This window comes from Furipterus horrens, unplaced genomic scaffold (assembly GCF_987537825.1).
Source record: "Furipterus horrens unplaced genomic scaffold, mFurHor1.1.pri manual_scaffold_5, whole genome shotgun sequence".
NCBI classification, from domain to species: domain Eukaryota; kingdom Metazoa; phylum Chordata; class Mammalia; order Chiroptera; family Furipteridae; genus Furipterus; species Furipterus horrens.
In genome coordinates, this window is record NW_028327175.1 from 75666031 (window position 1) to 75686720 (window position 20690).

General features: G+C 35.0%; 1 protein-coding gene across 1 annotated transcript in view; it reads left to right on the forward strand.

The window, feature by feature from the left end:
* The window catches only part of MAN2A1 (mannosidase alpha class 2A member 1), a 165600-nt gene that overhangs the window by 72182 nt on the left and 72728 nt on the right, over positions 1 to 20690 (forward strand). The window contains exons 9-11 of the mRNA XM_090276551.1: positions 5835 to 6037; positions 9195 to 9377; positions 19222 to 19336. Coding sequence (XP_090132677.1) covers positions 5835 to 6037; positions 9195 to 9377; positions 19222 to 19336 — 501 coding nt within the window. The remainder of the gene's footprint in view (positions 1 to 5834; positions 6038 to 9194; positions 9378 to 19221; positions 19337 to 20690) is intronic.

Sequence of the window (20690 nt, forward strand, 5' to 3'; positions counted from 1 at the left end):
TTACTTTGTAGGAAATTAGAAAGCTGATAATGGACCACATTTTATGTAGTGAGAATTCAAGTGTATTAACTAAGCTTAAATAATATCAACTAGATAAACAAATAAAATATCAAGTTTATACAACTGAATTTCTACCAGATTATGAATGAACTCTGAGCATCAAAATTATGTTTAAATCATCTCTGTAATATTCTCAAAGATGAACATTTGATAAGAGGAGCACATAAGTATGTGAGTATCTTTTTCTTTTTTCCTCACTGAGGACATGCTTATTGATTTTAGAGAGAGGGAAAGGAAGTGAGAGAGAAGGGGAGAGAAACAGCAATGTGTGAGAGAAACATCAATCGGTTGCCTCTTGTATGCGCCACTACAGAGACCAAACCCACAACCTACATATGTACCCTGATCGGGAATGGAGCCTGCAATCCTTTGGTTATGGGGTGACATTCCAACCAACTGAGCCACACCTCCCAGGGCTGTATGTGGGTATCTTATCTCTAACTACATCTTCCTGGGGAATAGCTTTGAGATCCATAAAATGATCTACTAACTGACTCTGAAGAATTAAATTCCTATTTTAGTGTTTCACCTATTTTCTTCTTTGTACACTAGAACAATTTAAGTAATTTTTAAAATTGAAATATCAGACTTCCAGCCAAGATGGAGGCTTAGATGGACACTCTCAGTCTCCCTCTACAACTAGAGAGGAATACAACTACTTCAAAACAAAGGATAACTAGAAATTCCAGAAAATAAAACTACACGGAAGCCCAACGTACAAAGTTATAAACCAGCGGCACTCTTTGGGCAGGTAAGAAGAGCAAAAGGGGGGCGGAGCTGTTTGCGGTCGCACCAGGGACAGCGGCAGGGAGAACAATCCCAGCGGCAGGGAGAACAATCCCGGCGGCAGTCGAACTCCGGCAGCTTGCGACCCCAACGCTGGGAAAAGCAGCCACCATATCACCTCGAACAGTGAGGCCCAGAGGGCGGAAGGACAGATCCGGTCTCCTAGCAGAATAACTGCAGGAATCCATCTTGGACCCCCACCCCCACACAAAGTGCCACAGCGCGGTGAGAAAGGTTGCTGGACCGCCGCCGGTCGCTGGGTTGTGAGGACAAAGGGCCACAGTGCAGCGAAAAAGGTTGCGGATCGCCGCCGGTCGCTGGGTTTTGACGGGTACACAGGCACTGCCCCCTATAGCCGGCCCAAGAAAACAAAACACATCTGTCAAAATGAGGCAGACAACTATAGAAATCCCGGTGGCGCAGCTCACCAGGCACCAGATGAATAATCTGACAGATGAACAAATAAGAAACCTGTCAGAGGCTCAGTTCAGGGCCATCATTATCAGGTGGCTTACAGAATTAACAAAAGATCTGGGAAAAGATGAGAAAGAATTGAAAAACACTCATACTGAAAGGAACAAAACCACATATGAGACAGATGGTGAGGAAATAAAATCCAGAGTTGAAATCAACAAACCAGAACATAGAGAAGGAGCAAACAGTCAACCAGTGCAGAGAGAGGAAACAGGAAGCAAGGAAAATGATGAGAAATCAGAACCCTCTGGGACAGCTATAAGAGACCCAATATAAGAATCATTGGTTTACCAGAGGGTGAAGAAGATGAACTAGAAATTGAAAAATTAAGTGAAAATATAATAAAGCAGAACTTCCCAAACTTGGGGAAGGAAATAGACGTACAGGTCCAGGAAGCACAGAGAGTTCCAAAAAAACTGGACTGAGGGAGAACCACTCCAAGACACATTATAATCAAAATGTCAAAAGTTAAAGATAAAGAGAGAATCTTAAAAGCAGCAAGAGAGAAGAAAAGAATCATGTACAAAGGGGTTCCAATTAGACTATCAGCTGACTTCTCAAGGGAGACCCTGCAGGCAAGAAGGGACTGGCAAGAAATATTCGAAGTAATAAAAATCCAAAACCTACAACCACGAATACTCTATCCAGCGAAACTGTCATTCAGAATAGAAGGGCAGAGAAAGTGTTTCCAGGACAAAATAAAACTGAAAGAGTTCATCAGATCCAAACCACTGTTATATGAGATGTTAAAGGGACTGGTTTAGAAAAAGGAGGATCAAAACTATGAACACTAAAATGAAAACTGCATCACAAGAAACAACAACAGAAGCTAGGGAATTGAAACAAAGGCAAATTAAACAGGCAACGAGAGTGGAAAAAGAACTATAGGTATGGGGAGCATATTAGGGGGAGGTTAGCAGGGTGGGGGAAGGAGAAGAGGGAGGGAGATGGTATAGGAATTAAGAAACGTAGTAGGAGGGAATGGAATAGACAGAGGTTGAGAAGAACTGTATGCACAAACAATGGACATGGACTAAAAGCGGGGGACAACTGGAGGGAGGGGGGCCACCAGGTGGAGGGGAGCAGAGGGAAGGGAAATTGGGACAAATGTAACACTATAATCAATAAAATACATTTAAAAAATTGAAATATCACATACATAGAAGTGTACAAACCATAAGTATGCAAAGACTTTTTTCAAGTTTAAAAACTCCCATGTAGTAACTATCATCCAGATCAAGAGGTAGAACATTTATATCCTGAAAGAGTCTCTCAAAAATTCTCCAAATCATTACCAGCTCCTGCAAAAGTAACCATATTTTTATCTCTGTCTCCATGATTAGTGTTGCCTCTTTTTAAATTTTATAAAAAGGGAATCTTAAACATGTGTTATTTTGTGCCTGACTTTTTGCTCCACGTTATGTTTGTAAGATTCATTCATGTTGTTGCATGTAGTGGTAGTTCATTCATTTTTAATGCTGTATATCTCCTTCCATTTGATAAATATACTATAATATATGCATTCTAATGTTACTGGACATTTAGGTTGTTTCTAGTTTTCGTCTATGACAAATATGTGCTAGTTATATTTTGTATTTCCCTGGTAGTTAATGAGGTTGAGCCTCTGTCATATTTTATTGCCACTTGGGTACCTTCTTGTATAAAGTGCCTATTTAATTTAAGTCTTTTGATGATTTTTTTTTCTTATATTGGGTTATCTATTTCTAACCATTTATAGTTGCTTTATATATTTTGGATTGAATCTTTTTTCTGATAAAAGTTATGCAAATAATTATCTTCCCCTATGTAGTCTCCATTTAATTAATGCTGTCTTTTGATGAGCACAGATTCTTAATTAAATCTAATAAACCAGTATTTTCCTTTATGGTTAATGATTATGTTCTGTTTAAGAAATTTTTGTTTACCCCATGGTCATGAGTTTACATTTCTTATGAAAATGTCCTCTAGAACCTTTATTGTTTTACCTTCAACATTTAGGTTTGTGGTCCATTTGGAATTGATTGCTGTGAAGAATGTGAGGGTAGGGATCAGGATACCCATTTGCTCATTTGGATATTCAGCATTATTTATTGAAAACACACACACAAAAAAGCTGTAGTTTGCCTACTGCTCTGCAACGTCATCTTTGTCATTAATGATGAGTTAGACTACATTCATATGAATCTGTGCCTAAACTCTCTTATTTGATTTTGTTTGTTTGATCTCTAATACTGTCTAATTACTACAGTTTTATAATAGATCTTATTATCTGGTAGGGTAAATCTTGGTGGGATATTTAAACTATCTTTAATCTAAAAATGTAATGTTTATTATTATTTCTTTAATGAAAGGAAAAACAGGAATAACTCAATAGCTAAAATATTGACATTGTCCCCTCCATGACAGCCAGTTTGCCATCGATCATATCTTACTTAACAATTTATGTATTTTTCCTATATGATGTCCTGATATAGAAGTTGAGATTAAGGTTTGCTTAAGATTTAATTGCTGCTTTTTAATGTAAAAACCACATAAATATTTTTCTTTGGTATTGTATTTTTAGGTGCCTGTCCCAGATATTTACTGTATTTGAGCTACCAAGAGATTGTATAGAAAAACTTATTTTAAATATTTTCTGTTGAAACAACTCTAGCAGAGATAGAGGATTATATTTCAGCTCTTTAAGACTGAATTAAATTTGTGAAAAAGCCTAGTAGGCCACTCACATAAACTTAGCTCTGGGAAATTACAAAGTAGGAAGTATTTTCATCCTACCAATAAAAATTAATTGAAATATTTTTTAAAAGGTATAGCAGTCAGTTGTACTATAAACTGTACCGTGCCATGGTTTCCTAAAATTTGAAACTAAAAGGGATTTTTGTTACTTAATAGAAATCTCTTATTATCTAGATGAGCCAAGTACAATTTAGAAATATTTAGATCATTGCCTGTTTGGCCACTATTTACTTTTCTGAGATCATCTATACATTCTGCTTTCTAGTAATGCGATTGAGGAAGAAAGAATACTTAAAATATTAGCTGAAATATGGAGTACTTATTATTTGCTCTTGACCCTTTAAAGTCCTTTATGTTATTTGACTTATTTAATTATCCAAACACTTTCTGGTATGTACTCTAATTATCCCCACTATAGATGAGGAAACTAAGGCACAAATAGATTAGTTAGCCCAAGACACACTGTATTTGGTGAAGCCACAATAAAAGTGGATAATATAGTTGAGAATTGCTTTTCTTTAATGTAAACATAGGATTTAGGAATAACGATCTGTTTTGCTGCTACAAAATTTATCACATCACTAAGATTATAATAGTTTATACTTGTCTTACTAATGCTGTTGTGTTTCGAGTTGAAAATTTTCATTTGCAATGGAGAAATAATAGCTTAAACTTCTGCCATTATTTACCAGTCATGTTTCTAAGCATTTTACTTAGAACTCCATTAGCTGTAACACAGAGACAGACAATATGTAGTGTGCTCAAAGCCACATGGTATTTGTAAGAGATAGAATTCAGGCCCATGCCATGTGGATCCAGGTTCTTTGCTGCTCTTAACCACTCGCCTAGTGTGTGCTACTTGCTGTTTAGAATGACTTTTAATTATTTTTCTGCCACCCCGAGTCAAAATGGCTTTTAATATCTGTGTGTGCATATGTATAAAGTAGGAAACAACAAAATTAGCATCTTTCTGTTAAAAGGAACACATTCCCTGTTAAATTCTCTGTTTATTTCTAAAAACACTGTTTTAATATTTGTGTACAAGGTCTGGTATAATGTTTCTCTTTTCTTTTGATTTATAGAATAGTTCTTGTAAAAATGAATTTACGTACTGGGAATTCAGATCATTAGTCAGGAAGACCTATTTGTTTGAGCAGTCAGCTTGTTATACTTTGTGTTTTACTTCTATTCACTGTCACCTGCTGATAGAAAAAGTCCATTTTTTAAAAAAAAGACCTGCTGTTCTCGAGGTTTCTCCCTTCTCCCTTATAGAAACTCAAATGGAGGGGAATAGGGGAAGGGGAGACAAAGGAAGGTATGTGCATATGACCTACGAAGGTGCTTAATGACTAATAAAACTTATTATCCCAGATCTCTGGAATATTTTGCTCCAAATATTTGTGGTGTTTTCCCCATCTTTCTTTCATCTCTGATTTATTGCATGGGCTGATCATTGGACATTTTGAAATTCTACAGATATGTGACGAGTTTTCAGATCCACAAATTTGTAGATCTAGATAACTCTTCCTTTAACTGGTTAGGCGTGCAGGTTTTCTCTTAGTTTAATTTGGAATTTGATTCAAGTAAAAGAGAGTCACTGAGTATTTCCCCTTGCTTTTGAGTTTTGTTAAATCTGAAGTACATATTCATCTTTACTTGGAAGCTTATCTAAAATATTTATTAGTAACTGGTCATTTTAGTGCAAAAGTAATTTTAAGGTAACTATGAATAATTGAAATGTAACTTTTATTTCTTTTTTTTCTTTTTTTTTTTACTAGATACAGTTTGGGACTTTATCAGATTATTTTGATGCTCTGGATAAAGAAGCAGCAGCTAGTGGAAAAAATAGCCAGTCAATGTTCCCTGTTGTAAGTGGAGATTTTTTCACTTATGCTGACCGAGATGATCATTACTGGAGTGGCTACTTTACATCTAGACCTTTTTACAAACGAGTGGATAGAATATTGGAATCTCATTTAAGGTACATTTACCTTCAGATAGCTACATTTAGTTACTCATTTCTTTTATGTTATCATAGCCTTTTTGTAGAATTTTGTGTGATGTATAACATTTATGGAGTGCCAAGATGTGTTTAATTGTGAAATTTTAATGAAATCAAAAATATGTCTCCAAAGCATAAACAAATTATTACATTGGTATTTCTGGAAGGAAAAGCAGTTTATGTAATTATTTTTCTGAAAGTTGTATTCTGTGTTTTATATTTTTCTAATTCAATACCTGTATTATTGACATACCATAATACTCAGTGACATTGTCATATGTGTCTGCAGGTCAGTAATCTGGCTAAATTATGGGAAACAGGGTTGTGGGTCAAAAGGAGGAAATAATGCCTGTCAGAGCAAAAATGTGGGCCTCAAAATACATATGCTAAAGTGAATGTATTTTGCAGATGGGAGAACTTTAGACACTTCATATCAGCTCTTATTTATTTATTTGAAACACATATCTATAGGTGTGATTTTCTGCTTAGAAGAACAAAACATCTAAGAGATGAGAACTGATGGAGTCAGAGTGGAAAAAAAAATAAACTGACATGAAGAAGAGAGAAAAGTCAATAGAAAACATACAAACACTCTATACTAGCATTATCCGGCGGAACTTTCAATCCCTGTCCAATAGAACATGCTCAGTGATAGAAAAACTATTTCTGCGCTGGTTAGCGTGGCAGCTGCTAGCCACGTGTAACTATTGAGCACTTGAAGTGTGACCAGTGCAACTGAAAAACTTCGATGAATTTCATTTAATATTAATTCAAATGTAAATAGTCACATGTAGCTAATGGCTGTCACAGTCCAGCATACAGTTTTTAAGTAACTGAGTCTCCTTTTTGATAAAGATAAATTACTGCAGGTATTCGTATGTATGCATAGCCCAACACAACTATTAATTTTCATGATGAATTCATTTTCAGTTCAGTTCAAATCATGAATTCATGATGATTAATTTTCATGACGAATATCAGTATTAAAAGCAAAAAGTTATCTCAACCTACCTCTTCTATGTACTAGTGGAAACAGAACATTTTGGAGAGCCTTTTTATTAAAAAAGTGAATTTCTTAAAGAGGTTGTACTTTGGTATAATAGTGTGTTCTTATTATTTTACTCTTGTGCTACTATTATTACAGAAGCTTAACATTTTATGCCTGTTTTTTGGAGAGTCACAAATGTGCCAAATGAATACATTTTTATTGTATTTGTAATAAAATAATACTTATTATACAGGTTTATGCATTTTACCAAATAATAGAATGTTAATTATCTGTTATGTTATTCTGAAGTATCTGTGCTAAAAACAGAGCTGGTACTAAAAAACATAGAGATTCCTTTGGACCACTGAATGATTTTTAAGTGTCAAGTGTTTTTTTTAGTGGCAAAGAGTTATTAATGTTGGTTCAATTTTAATTTATTGGACATGTTTAAGGTGAAGTATGATAGATACTTATAATTTGAAAACTCTATGCTTTAACATAGCCAACAAAAAACATGCTTGGCTGGTGTGGCTCAGGTGGTTGGAGCATCATCCCGTAACTGAAAGTTTGTGGGTTCAATCCCTGATTTGGACGCATCTGGGCATGTACAGGAGGCAGCCAATTGTTGCTTCTCTGTCCATCGATGTTTCTCTCTCTCACTTCCATTCTTTCTAATATCAGTGAAAAAAAATCCTTGGTCAGGATTAAAAAAAACAACAACAACAAAATATATAATTGTGGATTTCATAATATAGTTAATGTATTTGAGAATAAGTTTATTGTCTGATAATAGTGATATTTCATCACAATGCTCATTTGTAAAAAACTTGGATAAAATAAAAAAGTGTAAAGAAGAAATATTCTTAAAGTCCACTTCCTTACATTTTCAAAACCAGGAGTATTTGCTGAGTATATGTATGAACATATATATACAATTTCGTTATTAATTTAAATTTAGTGATTTTTTAAAAAGATTTTATTTGTTTGTTTTCAGAGAGGGGTAAGAGAGGGAGAGAAATATGAATGTGTGGCTGCCTTGTGTATGCCCCGCAGCTGGGGACCTGGCCCATAGAACCCAGGCATGTGCCCTAACCGGGAATCAAACTGGCAACCCTTTGGTTCGCAGGCCGGTACTCAATCCACTGAGCCACACCAACCAGGTTTAAATTTAGTAATTCTTATACTGTGAATTTCAGAAGGGTTGAAAGTGGAGATTATTTAGTAATTTTTTATTATTTCGACAATTTAAAGGAATTTAGTGTTTTAAACAGCACTGCAAATCTCTCCTTTTTCCTGATATCCTAATAAATTTCCAAGCTACCTTGATTTTTCTCTTAATCATCTTTAACATGTTTTGCGTAAAGAACCTTCTTATATTTTTTACTCCATCAAGCCATGGCTCTTTTTAAAGGACTTTTTATAATCCTATCTGGAATCATATCCTCTGATGGAAAAAAAATGAAAATTATAAACCCCATATTTTTGCTCAAAAGCTATTTTGAAGCTATTGTGTTTTATTCTTTAAAGTAAATGAGAAAAGACAGTGTTATGTTTTATCATCTTTCAGTTTGTATGGTTCAGTTCTTTATAGTTGTATGTTATTATTCAGCATTTAGACTAGCTCCTGTCACTAAGCTATCAAGCTATCATTTTTAAGCTTCTTCTTTACTGTTAGTCTCCCACTCATGTGACCGTGCATTTGCCACCCACCCCTCCTCTTAGGAGAGGTAATGGATTTCTGGTGATGAAGTTCATGGCACATGTCTTCACTGCTCTTGGAGAGAAAAAAAAAGGAAAGAAACATTTATCTACTTCTTACTGCTATGTTGAGATATTTTTTCCCTATGTTATACATAAATAAGCCTGTCTTGCTGCCAGTGGGTACTGGCTTCTTTCCAGAACCATCTAGAATGAAAGCCCTTTGTATAAATATAAAAATGATGTTCTCTGCAGATGAAAAATTTAAACTTATTAGCTAGATACCTTGGGGATTTTATAGAAATGTTTATTATCAATATCTTATAAATTGTACAAAAACTATGGATTTTTAAAAACCACATTTGAAAATGTGTCAATGCCACATAGTTTAGATAACAAACTAAAATGATTGGTTTCAAATAAAAATTAATGACTATTTTATACAATCAGGTCTGCTGAAATTCTGTACTATTTCGCCCTGAGACAAGCTCAGAAATACAAGATAAGTGCATTTCTTTCATCATCCTGTTACTCGATGCTTACAGAAGCCAGAAGGAATTTGGGGCTGTTTCAACATCATGATGCTATCACAGGAACCGCAAAAGACTGGGTGGTTGTGGATTATGGTACCAGGTAATATAATTACTGAAAAATAATCTTAAAACCAAATCTTTTAAAATTTGGGGTCATAAGCTTGTATCTTTTGATGAAGTTGTTAATGTATATCAGACCACATTAATAATAATATTCTTTATAAATATTTCTATAGAAAAACAGCACCAGTTTTCAAAGCATTTTTCAAGAAATTTGTTGACAAAGTACTAGCTGTCTCAACCTTTTGTTGCACTGAATTTCTACAAATGGAATAGTAAAACATTATTATAAAACTGATCCTTCTTCTCCCAAGTATGGTATGCTACTTGGGTTACCTTCTTGACTAAGGATATGCTATCAAAATAATAGTTATAACCCAGGAAGATAAAGAGCTACACTTCATTGTATAGAAATTTAATTTCATTCTATTTTATTTCCAGTTGTTCTCAGATACCTGATTTATTTAAAGGCACATTGAATGAAAAAGAATGAGCCTAGATGTATAGCCAACAAGTATAAGAACCTAGGAACATTGTCATAAATGGATGATAGAAGGAGTTGGAATGAGAAGGGATGGACTGGGTACAGATGTCAAAGCCATCTTCAACGTTTTGCAGGTCCATTAGATGAGAGGAAGTAGAAGCCCAGTTATTTTAATATTGCAGAATTAGAAACAATAAGTACAGACTTTGGCTCAGAAAACAGAATTTTTGTAAACAGTGCTTCCCAAGAATGGAAAGGTTTATCTTTTGTAAGATTTCCATCATTGTCCTCAAGTTTGGGTTACTGTTCATTAGGATCAGTGATGATTGTTTCACTATAGTTTTATTATTTCTCCCAGACTTTTTATTTTTGCTATCAATAGATGAATGCTTTCATAATATTTTAAAATCATTGAAAATATGTGCTAGTTTTCTTATATAATACTACAGATTTAAAGTGAACCTCATATAAAAATTGATGCACAACTTATATTACTAATTGTAATAAGTGCCAATTAAATTTTGTTAGGATATTTTGACTGCCTTTCAAGAAATTTGGGGAAAAATATTCTTGAGGCTTCATTAGTTAACCGGAGTCCTTAAAAAATATATGAAGGATAGTATCTTGAATACCTTTCAGTTTTCTTGTGGCATATGTATCTGGCATCCATCTATGGAAGTTTAAGCCGAACTTAAAGTGGAAAACACTCACTGGATGATAATGATATTGGTATTTTTCCCACAGAAAGCAATTTTTGGGGGTGGGGAGCTTCAAAGATTTTTGAAAGTAAAGGCAGATTTTCCATTTCTTTTTTATTTGTTTCTGTCTTCTTGGCATATTGAGAGTTTAAAAGTGAGGCTGCTTAGAATCAGGCCAGAGTTTCTCAGATGAAAAAGAGAAGTCATTCTTCTGCACTGCCTACTGTCTCTGTCTGTGGCTGCCATGTTGAAAGAGATTTGGGTATAGGTCATTGAGTTTTTGCTACAGAACGTTTTCGGTCTCATCATCTTTCCAGAAGGCCTGTCATTATATCTTCCATGTGTGTGGTATTTTACTTTTTTTCTTTCTTTCCTTTTTTTTTCTTCTTAATCTTTATTGTATTTTTCTCCATTACCATTTAGTCCCCTTATAGCCCCCTCCCCTTAGCAATCACCACACTGTTGTCGATATACATGAGTCCTTTTTCCTTTTGTTCTATCCTTCCACACTCTAACCACCCCTCCCCACTAACGGTCTTCTGCTCTCCATCTCTGAATCTGTCCCTGTTTTGCTTGTTAGTTGAGTTTGTTCATTAGACTCCACATATGAGTGAAATCACAAGGTATTCTTTCTCTGACTGGCATATTTCACTTAGCATAATGTTATCGTGGCCCATCCATGCTGTTGCAAAGGGTAAAATTTTCTTCTTTATTACAGCCGAGTAGAAATACATTGTGTAACTGTCCCATAGTTGTTTTATTCACTCATCTATTCATGGACTTGGGCCGCTTCCATATCTTGGCTATTGTAAATAATGCTGCGATAAAGATAAGGGTGCTTATGTTCTTTTGAATTAGTGTTTTGGGTTCCTTCAGATATATTCCCAGAGGTGGGATCACTGGGTTGAAAGGCACATCCACTTTCAAATTTTTGAGGTATCTTCATATTGATATCCACAGTGACTGCACCAGTCTGCATTCCTACAAACAGAGCAAAAGTATTGCCCTTTCCTCCACATCCTCACCAGCACTTGTTTGTTGATTTATTGATGATAGCCATTCTGACAAGTGTGAGATGGTATCTCATTGTGGTTTTAATTTACATTTCTCTGATGATTCAAAGACATTGAGCAACTTTTCATGTTTCAATTGGCCATCTGTATGTCCTATTTGGAGAAGTGTATATTCAAGTCCTTTGCCCATTTTCTTTTTCTTTGCTCATTTTTTAATTGGGTTATTTGTATTTTTGATGTTGAGTTTTGTAAGTACTTCATACATTTTGGATATTAACCCTTACCAGATGTATCAGTGACTATGTTCTCCCATTCTGTGGGTTATCTCTTTGTTGATGTTTTCCTTTGCTGTGGAATAACTTTTTAGTGTAATGTAGTCCCATTTGCTTGTTTTTTTCTTCTGTTTCCCTTGCCTGGGGAGATACATTCGATTAAAAAAAAATTCTACGATCAATATGTGAGATTTTGATGCCTATGTTTTCTTCTAGGATATTTATGGTTTTTGGCCTAGTATTTAAGTCTTTTGTCCATTTTGAATTTATTCTTCTGTGTGCTGTAAGAAGGTGGTCTAGTTTCAATTTTCTGCACATATCTGTCCGATTTTCCCAACATCATTTGTTGAATAGGCTATCTTTAGTCCATTTTGTGCGTTTGCTTCCTCTTTTGAATATTGATTATAAAGGCGTGGGTTTATTTCTGGGCCCTCTATTCTGTTTCATTGATTTATGTGCCTGCTTTAATGCCAGCACCATGCTGTTTTGATTACTTTGGCCTTGTAGTATAGTTTGATATTAGGTAGCATGATTCCTCCAACTTGGCTCTTCTTTCTCAGGATCACTATTGCTATGAGGGGCTTTTTTGAAATATTTCTTCTAGTTCTGTGAAGTACATCATTGGATTCTTGATAGGAATTGCACTGAATCTATAGATTGCTTTGTGTAGTATGGACATTTTAATGATGTTAATTCTTCCTATCCATTAACACGGCATGTTCTTTCATTTATTTGTATCTTTATTTCTTTCTTCAGAGTGTTATAATTTTTTGTCTTTCAGGTCTTTTACATCTTTGGTTAGGTTTATTCCTAGGTATTTTATTTTTATTTAACCAATTGTGAATGGGATTGGTTTTTTTTTTTTTTTATTTCCCCTTCTGTTAGTTTGTTATTGGCATATAAAAATGCAACTGATTTCTAGATATTAATTTTGTATCCTGCTGCTTTGTTTAATTCACGTATTGGTTCTAGTAGTTTCTTGGTGGACTCTTTGGATTCTCTATGTATAGTATCATGTCATCTGCAAATAAAGACAGTATTCTTCCTTTCCAATTTGGATACCTTTTATCTCTTTTTCTTGTGTGGTTGTGATGGCTAGAACTTCCAGTACTGTGCTGAATAAGACAGGTGAAAACAAACATCCCTGTCTTGTTCCCAATCTTAATGGGAATGCTTGTAGTTTTTACCCATTGAGTCTGATGTTCACAGTGGGTTTGTCAGATATGGCCTTTGTTTAGGTATTTTCCCTCCGTTCCCACTTTGCTGAGAGTTTTTATTATAAACTGATGCTGGATTTTATCAAATACTTTTTCTGCATCTATTGATATGATCATATTTTTATCCATCATTTTGTTTATGTGGTGAATTACATTTATTGATTTGCGAATGTTGTACCAACCTTTCACTCCCGGAATATATCCCACTTGATCATGGTGTATGATCTTTTTGATGCATTGCTATATTCGGTTTGCTAATATTTTGTTGAGGATTGTGGCATCTGTTCATCAGGGATATTGGCCTGTAATTTTACTTCTTTGTAGTGTCTTTATCTGTTTTTTTTAATTAGTATAATACTTGCCTAATAAAATGAGTTTGGAAGCCTTCCCTCCTGTTGAATTTTATGAAATGGTTTGAGAAGGAGAGGTGTTAGTTCTTCTCAGAATGTTTGGTAAAATTAACCTGTGAAGACATCCGGTCCAGGTCATTTGTTTGTTGGGAGTTTTTTGATTACTGCTTCAATTTCCTTTGGTATAATCTGTCTATTCAGATTCTCTGAATCTTTCTGATTTATTTTTGGAAGATTGTATGTTTTGAGGAATTTATACATTGCCTCCAATTTGTCCAATTTGTTGACATATAGTTGTTCATAATATTTTCTTAAAATCCTTTGTATTTCTTTGATGTCAGTTGGTAATTCTCTTCTTTCACTTCTGATTTTATTTATTTGGATCCTTTCTCTTTTTTTCTTGTGGTCTATCCTATAAAACATCCCATGTGCACTTGAAAAGTATGTATATTCTGCTTTGGGATGAAATGCTCTGAAGATATCAATTAAATCCATTTGATCTAGTGTGTCATTTAAGGCTGCTATCTCATTTTATATTTCTTCCTGGAAGATCTGGTCATTGAAGTCAATGGGGTGTTAAAATCCCCAACTATGACTATATTTCTATGGATCTCTTTTTATGTCCTTCTAGATTTGCTTTACATTTTTAGGTGCTCCCATGTTGGGTGTATAAATGTTTACTGGGCTTATATCCTCTTGTTGGATTGTTCCCTTTACCATTATGTATTGTCCTTCATTGTCTCTACTATAGCCTTGATTTTAAAGTCTGTTTCGTCAGTTAAAAGAACTGCTACCCCAGCTTTTTTTCTTTTCCATTTACATGAGATATCTTTTTCCAACCCTTTACTTTTTAGTCTGTGTGAATCTTTTCATCTGAATTGGGTCTCTTGGAGGCAGCATATATATGCGCCCTGTTTTCTTATCTATTCAGCTACCTTATGTCTTTGGTTGGAGCATTTAAGCCATTTACATTTAAGGTGATTATTGATAAGGATGTGTGGAGTGCCATTTTATTGTTAGACTGTTTCCCCCTTTTTTTTCTTTCTATTTTTCTTCTTCTTATAACAAGCCCTTTAATATGTATTGCAGTATTGGTTTGGTGTTAACAGACTCCTTTAGCTTTTCTTGTCTGGGAAGCTTCTGATTTCCCCTTTGATTTTAAATGATAGCCTTGCTGGATAAAGTAGCCTTGGTTGGAGGTCCTTGCTTTTCATTACCTTGAATATTTCATACCACTCCCTTCTTTCCTGAAATGTTTCTGTTGAGTAATCAGATGCCCATCTAATTGGTGCTTCCTTGTAGATAACTACCTGTTTTTCCCTTGTGGCTTTTAGGATTCTCTCCTTGTCTTTAAGCCTTGTCATTTTAATTATGATTGTCTCGGTGGGTGTAAAACTCTTTGGATCCAACTTCTTGGGACTCTAAGTTTCCGAGACTCGTATGACTTTTTCCTTTACTAGATCAGGGAAGTTTTCATTCATTATTTCTTCATATAGGTTCTCGGTCCCTAACTCACCCTCATCTTCTGGTATTCCCATGATGTGAATGTTGTTACATTTCATGTTGTCCAAAATGTTTCTTAAGCTCTCCTCAGTTTTTAAAACGCTTTTTTCTTTTTGCTGCTCTGTCTGGGTGTTTTTTTATACCTTTTCTTCCATAACAGTGTTTCTATCCTCTGCTTCATCTAACCTATTGTTTATTTCTTCCAGTGTGTTATTTATTTCAGATATTGCATTTGTTATTTCTGACTTTTTTTTTTTTTTTAAATGATTTCTATGTCTTTTTTCATGCTGTGGAGTATCCTTATAGTCATTACTCTGAACTCTCTTTCTGATTAATTCCTTGCCTCCATTTCATCTAGTTCTGGAGAATTCTCTTGTTCTTTCATTTGCGGTGTGTTTATTTGTGTTCCCATTTTGACAGCTGCTTTGTATTTTTTGCCTTAGATGTTGAACTGATCTGTTGTTAATCTAATCAAGCTGTAATCAGCAGCCCAGTTTCAGCTCCACAGTGTGGGGCAGAGTGATTCCTGTGGGTGTAGCTATTGCTGCCCCTCAGGCTGATGTCACTTGGAGAGGAGTGTTCTACATGAGAAAGATGGCTTCTGCATCATGGGGAATGACTCAGCACAGGGATCCTGGTAGCTGCTTCCTCAGTTCTTTCCCCTGAGCCACCAGCCCCATGCTCTCCTCATTCATCTGTAGTTCACTCTGCCCTCCCTCTGCCGTAACCCAGGGTAAATGGCTGCAAATAAATTTTGTGCATTGACTCTTTAAGAGGCTCTCTACATCTCTAGCGATCCTTCCCTGGCAGACAGAAACCCTGCTGCTCTTCGCAAGGGAATGTTTGCTGGTTCTGGCTCTCATGCTGTAGGCTGGGGAGACCATCTTGGGGTTTAGACCCCACACTTCTCAGGGAGAACCCTTTGGCTGCCTGAAATATTCCTTCAGCACTTTAGTTGTCATCCATGGGAGCCCAGCCAGCCCTCTCGCATCTCCTCTGTATTCCCTACCAGTCTCACTATGGTGAAGTGGCTTCTTCTGTCTGTCCTTGGTGATAAGGCTTCTCTCCAGCTAGTGTTCAGTTGATTATTCAGGATGATATCTATACAATTTAGCTGTAATTCCAGATTGGTCCTGGGTTAGTGTAGCTTCCACTTATTCCTCTGCCGTCCTGGATCTTGGTATACTTTTAGCTTATAAAAACATCCCTGAATAAAATTGCATGTTAAAGAAAAAAATAACATAATTCTCAGATTGTACTTGACATTTGTAAATGTGCTTTGTGAGTACTTCACACTTCATTGGGAAGTCATAAACAATTATCAGGTCATTATCACAGATATTTTAAGTTTTACATTTTCAAAATAAGGTAATTATAAACAGAGGCAGCTAGCCCTTGATGTCCTCCTGTTTTTGGATTGTTGACTACTGTTTTATTCAGATGTTAGCAGATTTATCCCCATGACAAAGTCTATGAGGTAAGGGATGGCATTTGGCTGCTAGAAATAGAAACTCAGAACAGAATAAATCGTATCCTACTTAATTTTGTGCTGTATGAAAGAAGTCTGCAAGTCACCAGTTCAGGTATGACAACTTCTTTTAGCTTTCTCTTCTGCCATTTAAGGGTGACTTTTAAGAAGCACGTTCTCAACAGTAGATTGAATGTTTCTGTAATTTTAAACTGGAGAGATAGCTACATCATGGCGTATTTGGAGGTTAATCCTGTTCATGGCATAAAAAATGAATTAGACTGCCAAGTGTCGCTGGTTCAATTCCTAGTCAGGGCACATGACTAGGTTGCATGCCAGGTCCCCAGTTGGGGATGTGTAAGAGGCAACCACACATTGATGTTTCTCTCCCTCTCTTTCTCCTTTCCCCTCTCTCTAAAAACAGATAAATAAAATGAAATAACATAAAAATAAATAAATAATTTTTTTTTTTTTTAATTAAAAAAAATGAATTAGACTGGAAGAGTACTTGTAATAGCTGTTCAGCTTAAAAGTGGATAAAGGGACCGTTGAAGAGAAGAAATGGTAATGAGGTCAGTTACAGAAAGATTTAGAATTTGTCAAGTTGTGATAAGATAGGTGGAGAAAAAATGAGCAAAGGGTAAAGTGTGAGGGGCCCTAACATGTAACTCAAACTTAGTATGACAAGCAAGATAACATCTTGAAACAGCAGTAACGATATCAACTAGAAAACTGATTCCTCATTGGTTCCATGAACTGTTCCATAATAATTAGATAAGGATATGTTAGGAAATTGGAGGCTCTGAGAAGTCCCACATTGATATTAAATGTTGAAATATTTAAAATTTTGTTGTGTCCAATGTTTCCCAAACTTATTTACTATGTTTAGTATTCTTTAGTTTTAAATAAAACTTTATACATCCTGAGAAACTGTTTGAGGAATTCTGTGCTAGTCTTTGCTGCTCATTTCATTAGAAAACTGCACATTTCTATGCCTGGACCCCCATGAATAATGCTGCAGTGAACATAGGGGTGCATATATCTTTGCGAATGAATGTTTTCAAAATTTTCAGGTAGATACCCAGAAGAGGGGCTGCTGTATCATATGGTAACTCTATTCTTAATTTTATGAGCTATCTCCATACTTGTAGTGGCTGTATCAGTCTACATTCCCACCAGCAGTGAATGAGGGATCCTTTTTCTCAACAACGTCTCCAACACTTGTTATTACTTGACTTGCTGATAATAGTCATTCTGACAGGTGTGAGGTTTGATTTGCATGGTGGGTACAGTGTCATAGTATATGGCTGATGTATTATAAAATTGTACACCTGAAATCTATATGATTTTATTAGTCATCGTCACCCCAATAAATTTAAAGAGAAAAAAAAATTTTAAGTACAAAAAACACTGCATGTATGCCTTCAGGATATGAACATTGATTCTTGGCATTCACTCCTTTAATTTGGACACTTGAATACACTGTAATGCAGGTAATGTTTTAGCTGATCTAGAACATGACTTTTATTTTGCAGTTTCAGACAGCCTAATAAAGATAGCCATATAGATCATAAAAATAAACTTAGATTGAGGGACTTGCTTTCATAATTGAATTGCATTCTTTTAGTCTGGTGAGAATACTTATCATCTAGGTAACATTTGAATAGAATGAGAAATTTAGCTGCATGATGGCCTGAAGTCAAATCTAGAAGATTTTAATGCTATAATTACAGATTTACTATGTAAATGTATTTGATTAACAACTTTTACCATGATCACTTAACATCTTTGAAGGTAATCTTAATGCTCTGCAAAAGTAAGTTATTTCTAACTCTTTTACTTTATCTTTTTGCTGTTGTTGAATGCCAACAAAAATGTATTTCATGCACAGATCCAAATATTAGCTTCTTGTGTTTGGGAAGATAATATAATCACTCTATAAAAATAATAGATTGAATCTGATAGTTGATTGAAAACATTATTAGCCAAGTTTCTCTACAAATTTTTTCATTACTTAGGGATACCTGCTCAATAAAGCCTTAAAGCAATAAAAACTGAACTTGAAAAGAAACTTCAAGCAAGACTTTTTTCCCATATGTAGTGCTTCAGCAATAGCTAGTAGTATATCGAGATTATATTCAAGAATTGATTTTGAATAAGTTGATTTATAAACATCATTTGGTTCCTCAGACATAAAAATACAGTTAATACATAAAAATAGTTAATACATAAAATTTACAGTTTGAATACAGTTTACAAGTTCAGTGGCAGAGATAAGTTAAAGGGACAAAGACAATTTCATTTTCCAGATCTGTGAAAATTTTTCTTTTTTCTAGTTTTTTGAACAAGAACTTGAAACTAAATTTAACAAAATATCTATTTGAATTCTGCAGGAATTTGAGTTCTTTGAAATGTGCATAGTGATTGAATTGAATTTTTTTGTGAGTGAGAGTTAATCCCATGTCTTCTTTTGTTGTTTCAATGCCTGTTAGAGATTTTTCTAAGGTGAAATATCAAATCATTGCTTCAAAAAGCTGTTGCAGGAAACATGCTGGATAGCCTTACTATTCGATACAATATTAATAGAAAGTATAAGTAATTTGAATAAATTTATGTGTTTCAGGCATGTCCAGAAAGTTATTGTATTTTAAATGAATTCTTATCAGTGTTATCTTTTGATTTACACCTCCCTGCCTTTTTTTTTTTCCAAATACTTAGTTGGGGGCAAAAAAGAGAAAATTCATTATAGGTTCACTCTCGGTTTCACTTTGTGAATACAGGGTGAAGATAATGGTAGTTTTGAACATTATCAAAGAAAGTGAAAATATTATAATACCGATTTCTTTAATTCTCAGTCTAGTAAACTTTTTCATTCACAGACTCTTTCATTCATTAATGAATTTGAAGACGATAATTGGATATTCTGCACTACTTCTTCTTTTGAAAGACAAACACTCGTACGAATCTTACTCTTATGATACGCTCCTAGAAATGGTTAGTTGATATCTTTTATATTCATTATAAAAATGTGTGATTCTTTTGTTCTCAGATCCAAAAAGGGGGTAAGAGGCTTAGTGAAAAGACATTGAAAAATAATTATTTTTTGTACATTATTGAACTTTTGTAAATCCTAAGTCTGTCCTTGCCAAAATTCCATTTGAATAATCCTAAATTGTCTTCTGGTTTCAGGATAAGTCCATAAGTGCTATGGGCAGTGCTGAGACATGCGTAACAGTAGGGAAATGATTGAGGATTGAGGAGACTAGCTGTTAGCCTCAACCTCTGAACCTGGTTGCGTGGGCTTGAAAAAGTTGTAACATCTGAGAGCCCTCATTGATCTATCTGTAAAATGTGATGATAATATCTACCTTGTCTAGTGCTGTTAATAGAATCTGATGAGCTAATAGAACATACTCTAAAAGGAAGAAACTGCTCTTCTGCAGTAGAAGAACAGTTGAACAAATGTTTGATTGCCACCCTCTTCATACTTTCACTTGGGCACTCAGATACTTTTTAAAATTGTAATTCATGTGTCATTAGAATCTACTGTGAATGATAGACTTTGACATTTTATATGTAATTTAAATTTACACGTGTGAAATCAGCTGTTTTCATATACTGATGCTTATAATCAAATCGTGATTACACGTTTTCATATTAAAGTAAATCCAGTAAATAGACAAACATTTCTTAAGAATATGAAACAGGATACAAAAGGAAAGTAGTAAAACGTTTTTGCAAAATTTTTCCTGAAACTAGATTTATTTGGTTACTAATTGGAACCACCCATATGTACTCTAGTTCCTGTTGCATACACTAGTACTTGACATCTAAATATATACATACGAGGTCAGTCCGGAAAAAAATCCATCCATTGTTAATATAATGAGAATGGTTTGGGCAACATCAATGTAACCTGGCAGCCAAAGAGAGTGGACTGGAATGTGCGTGCATGAACAATGACAACTTCTCTGTACCAGTCAGTGGGGATGGTAGACGCCACTGAGTGAGCACGTGTACTCTGTGGCCCTCATATTCAAAATGACTGAGCAAATAGAGCAACAAACCTGCATCACATTTTGCATTAAAACTTGAACATTCCTCCATGGCAACTATTTGGATGATTCAGAAGCCTGCAGCTATGGGCACCTGGTGGTTGGCAGTTTCATCAAGATAATACTCCTGCTCATGCATCACGTCTCATGCAGAGTTTTTTGGTGAAATATCAAATCACCCAGGTGACTCAGCCCCCCTACAGCCCAGATTTGGTGCCCTGTGACTTCTTGCTTTTCCCAAAATTAAATCACCTTTGAAAGGGACGAGATTTCAAACCCTCAATGCGATTAAG